Source organism: Limulus polyphemus, unplaced genomic scaffold (genome assembly GCF_000517525.1).
Source record: "Limulus polyphemus unplaced genomic scaffold, Limulus_polyphemus-2.1.2 Scaffold1385, whole genome shotgun sequence".
NCBI classification, from domain to species: Eukaryota; Metazoa; Arthropoda; class Merostomata; order Xiphosura; family Limulidae; genus Limulus; species Limulus polyphemus.
This window is the reverse complement of record NW_013666995.1, coordinates 83,629-88,211: the sequence shown is the minus strand read 5'-3', so window position 1 is coordinate 88,211 and position 4,583 is coordinate 83,629. Positions and strand designations below refer to the sequence as shown.

Genomic DNA, 4,583 nt, shown 5'->3' with positions numbered 1-4,583 from the left:
ACTATATATATATATATAGTTCTCTTCTTCTTGTCAAAAGTCCACTTAGGCCTATTCAATTACTTTAGAATTTCAGTTGACATGCCGAACTATTTTCTCTATTACTATCGGACTAGTATTCTGTGTGTGATTTACTTACAATTGTGGCGCGAATTACCGCAATCGTTTGGTCTTCTTTCTTCAAAATATCCTATGTTCCTTTTGTCAAAGTGCACTTAGCCTGATTCATTTACTTTAGAACCACGCTTTGACGGAATAACTATTCTTCTTATCTACTTTTCTACTGTTAGTCTTATTCAACATATTAAACGTTATGCCTAAATCAATCGTTAGGCCTATCACTTCAACTATAGTTTATTTCACGCCGAACTTTTCCTTGTCTGTAACTTTACTCTCTTCTGCTATTGTGTGTCTGCTGTTTTCGCTCGTCTCACACTATTTATATCTTTATCACTTAATCATCTGTCCGCCTTCTAGAAATCTCTATATTCTCGACGTCAGTGTATTGCACGCGACGTTCGATAGTCTCAACATCAATGAATTATAAACATAACTTCCTACAATCGTCTGCTTTTAACTCTTATTATAACAAAAACTAAAAATAATAAAATATTCACTCACAAAAATAAGTTAATCAATAATATCTAAACTAAACAGTCCTTTATATCATGACAATGAAGAATTAGTATTCGGCGTAAGCAGTGTCTTGCAATCCTCTAATAACGTTTAGAGCTCTATAGTATCAACAAAAACGGTGTAATATAAGAGGGTTAGTATGCTATAACGTCAGAACTGTAACAAGTTAAACCATATATTGTGAAAATAAAGGTGTTGTTAAAGATAAACCTTGATCTGTAGATTTGTCTATGAAGCCTAAACACAAACTTGTATAAATGTTTAGAAAATATCACACATCCAGAAAAATAAGATATGATTCTTCTTTTAATGGTGAAAACTTCTAAATAATGGCAGATTTGTGTCAGATGGGGTTGTTTCCATAGAAACATATCTGCCCCGGGTTATGGTACTTTCACTGAAGTTTTTCGAAAGTTCTCGCCTTTTGAACTGTAAGAAATAAAAGAGTTCATTAATATTAACTGTGTGTGATTAAAAATAAATATTTAATATTTTCACTTTTTTTTGCAACGTTTAGGCAAGAGCGGCCAATCGATTTCGTTGTTCCCACTATGTCTCTTCCTGTCCAGCACAGCCCGGGAGAAGCGTCTTTATCGTCTGGTTCTTCCCCGGACGCCATTTTGTGGTCCAGACTCTCCTTGATCGACAGTGGAACATCTGATCCTTCTGGTAAGCTAGAATTTATATTTTAGTTGTTTTTTTACATTTCATAATATGTGCATTATATTAGTATTCTGGATAAACTACAACATTGTATCGAGAACAGGAAGTAATATGAAAAACACCGTATTTTATACATAAGATTTTTGGTATACAAAAATCTGTTTGTTACATTGATTTGTAATGTTGTGTTATCTGTAAACGATAAGAATATTTTCTTTTATTTCTGAAGCACTACCTTATTGTGGATTGCTATAGAGTGTTTTTAAAGGGAAACTCCTCCATTGTGAGTCAAGCTGCTATTTAAATGTTAGAAGTGCGTTATTTTTTCATGTGATTTAATAAAGTTATAATTTCTAATAACAGTGCATAACTCGCAATAATCCTAATCATTAGAATCCTCTCTCTTTGGTGGATTGAACCCGGAACTATACAAAGTTTGCCACAACGACACTGGAGAGGAGTTTATCTTCCCAGATGACCATAGAGGGCGTCTTTGGTTCAGTTTAGAATATGATGCTGTTAAAGAAAGACTCGTTCTACAGCTAATCAAAGGCAAGAACTTTCCTTCGAGGACGCTGGGATCCGTCAACTGCTGTGATCCGTTTGTGAGGTATATAGAATTCAATTCATTGAATCAAGGGGAAGGGCGGGTGACATCATCTTCTGAAGTATTTTGTTTTGTCAGTTTTTATTTTCCTAATTCGATGTTACAAATAATAATAATAGCCTTGTTCCGAAAGTTATATTTAGAATGCAGAAATGAAACCTACCTGACCAACCTGAATATGTTTGTATTAATTATAATTTAAATATTCTTGTTGTGTATCGCTGGAAATCGGAACCCGGCGTTGGCTGAATGACACTATACTCAGAATGAAGGAACTGTAATTTCGACAAGGTACCTGATGATGACAAAACCTTGTCGAAACGTTGTACATTTGCTGTTATGTTAAACTTATATTAAAGTTTTTCTTCATTACCCATTCAAGCCGTCTCCAGCCATTATTATGAAGGAACTGTAAATTAGGTGAATGATAATAGACCACAGCTGTTTGTAGACAGTGATAGAATATTTTATATAAACTAAACAAATCAATATAATAAAGTTTAAAATAATGAGCTATAATATGAGACACAACGATCATTGATTTAAGTACATACTGTGGTGCATACCAGCAGACTTAAAAAGGATCTTGGTCCATATACCACACATTTTGTGTAGTGTTTATCCTCACGTGATCACGTGAAAGAAGTCAGCTTGCCTTATTGTGTAGATACTCACGTGAAATAAATCAGGTTGCCCTATAATAAAAATAGTCATGTAAAAAAATAATCAGATTACCTTATTGTATAGGTCGTCAAATGAAAGATATCTGCTCATCTTATAATGAAACAGTAACGTGAAAGACGTCAGCTTCCCTTATTACGTAGATTGTCACGTGAATGAAATCAGTTCGCCTTTTAGTGAAGTTGTTGACATAGATGTTGCTATGGTTATATCTTTGTAAATAACTGCAAAGCTAAATTAATTAATTGTAAGCTTTTTGGTTGCAACTGTTTTTTATATACAGTTCTTTGTGCTAGGTTGCTATACTATCAACTAAATTATTTCACCAAGGGAAATTAAATAATAACGAATGCTCGAAAAACACAAACGTATAGAATGAGATACGGTTTTAGGATTCTCTGTTGTAAAAATTAAATTATTCGGGGGGAGGAGATTTACATTTTGTTTGTCGTGGTGTGGCGTTAACTAGTAAATGGTCTAAAGCCACCAACCGTAAAATACTGAATTAATCAAATTAAACTTTACGTAACAAAGTAATATATCTCAAAGTTTACACTATTCGAGAAAAACTGCACGCATTCAGCTTCAAACACAGCTAGCTCGTGTTAACCTGCTTTCGCGTGTAGTATTTACACTGTTCACAAATTAATTCCCTTTGTTGGCGAATAATAAGATAGCTTTGACTTTGAAGTACTTTTGTTTTTGTTTGCAGAGTGGTTTTAACTTGTTTTCTTCCGACAGTTGCTATAGCAACGAGTAAACTCGCTTGACCTAAATAAAGCACTGCACAGCGCGCGACTTCAGTTGCAAGTCTGTCAGTATTGGAGGTAACTTTCCCCAATAAACTTGGTTAGTAGTAACTACAACAACAGTAAAAAAAAGGTCAAAATGTATCGTATGTTAATTTATGCACGATGTTTCGTCTATCTTTATTTTCATAAATCCATTTCATAAATAATGTTTAGTATATTATATGCATGATGTTTATATCAGTCGAAACATTTAACAGAATCTAATAGTTACTCAAATTTCGTTTATAATACAACCCATATTTCATATTTTCTTTCTAGAATTTTCCTGCTTCCAGATGAACGTCGTTACCTTCAAACAAAAGTGGCGAAGAAAACGTGTAATCCAAAGTTTGAAGAACAGTTCATTTTCCAGGTAATAGGACGAAACCTCGCTTCATGAAGCACACTTCGAACTTATTCACATGATGTTTGCGGCATTGTACAGTAGTCACACTCATTTCTTTGTTTGTTTATTGAATTTTCGCGCAACACTACACCAGGGTTGTCCGCAGGGGCGAAACGAAGTCCCTATATTTGGGGTTGATGTTATGACTGAATTTTGCCGACAAAATAGCGCGCTCTGAAGGGCGTTTTACCTCCTTTTGTAGAAGATCTGCCGAATTTTTCTCAGCATTTTCGTTGTTTACCGAAAAAAAAATCGTCACAACAAGAAATTATTTATTTTTCTCCGAGATTTTCACATGAAAAGATGGATACAAATTTTACGATATAATGTACAGGAAGTTATATTTGTGCTTACAAATTACTAATGGGGGTGCGATATCCCCCTTTTGCTCGCTACGTTCCTGGTTGTCCGAGCTAACTGTCTCTAATTTTGAAGTACTAGACTGAAGGAAGGTTGGATAGTCAACTCCACAAACCGCCAACTCTTTTCCAAACCGAATAGTGGGGTTTGACCGTCACTCTTATAACGCAACCAAGGCCTCAAAGTGTAGAACGCTATTCCTTTTCTTTTTTCGCTAACAGAACGCGAACCACAGTATCTCAGCTTAACAATCTGGCACGCTACCTACTGACTGGCTGTGCTGGGCCCGTCTGTAGATAAACACCAAAACATTGTTTTTTGATATATAAATCGTGCTTACAGCGTTAAAAAATTGCTTAACCAACGAGTAAATGTGTACTATTTAGGTGTCAACTCTTCAAATTTCATTTAAGATACCTTGTGCAAAAATTCGATTAAA

General features: G+C 34.7%; 1 protein-coding gene across 1 annotated transcript in view; it reads left to right on the top strand.

Annotated features, from left to right (window-relative positions):
- Positions 1 to 4,583, top strand: part of LOC106463358 (synaptotagmin-15-like) — a 36,808-nt gene that overhangs the window by 18,355 nt on the left and 13,870 nt on the right. The window contains exons 3-5 of the mRNA XM_022390841.1: positions 1,154 to 1,305; positions 1,693 to 1,909; positions 3,658 to 3,751. Coding sequence (XP_022246549.1) covers positions 1,154 to 1,305; positions 1,693 to 1,909; positions 3,658 to 3,751 — 463 coding nt within the window. The remainder of the gene's footprint in view (positions 1 to 1,153; positions 1,306 to 1,692; positions 1,910 to 3,657; positions 3,752 to 4,583) is intronic.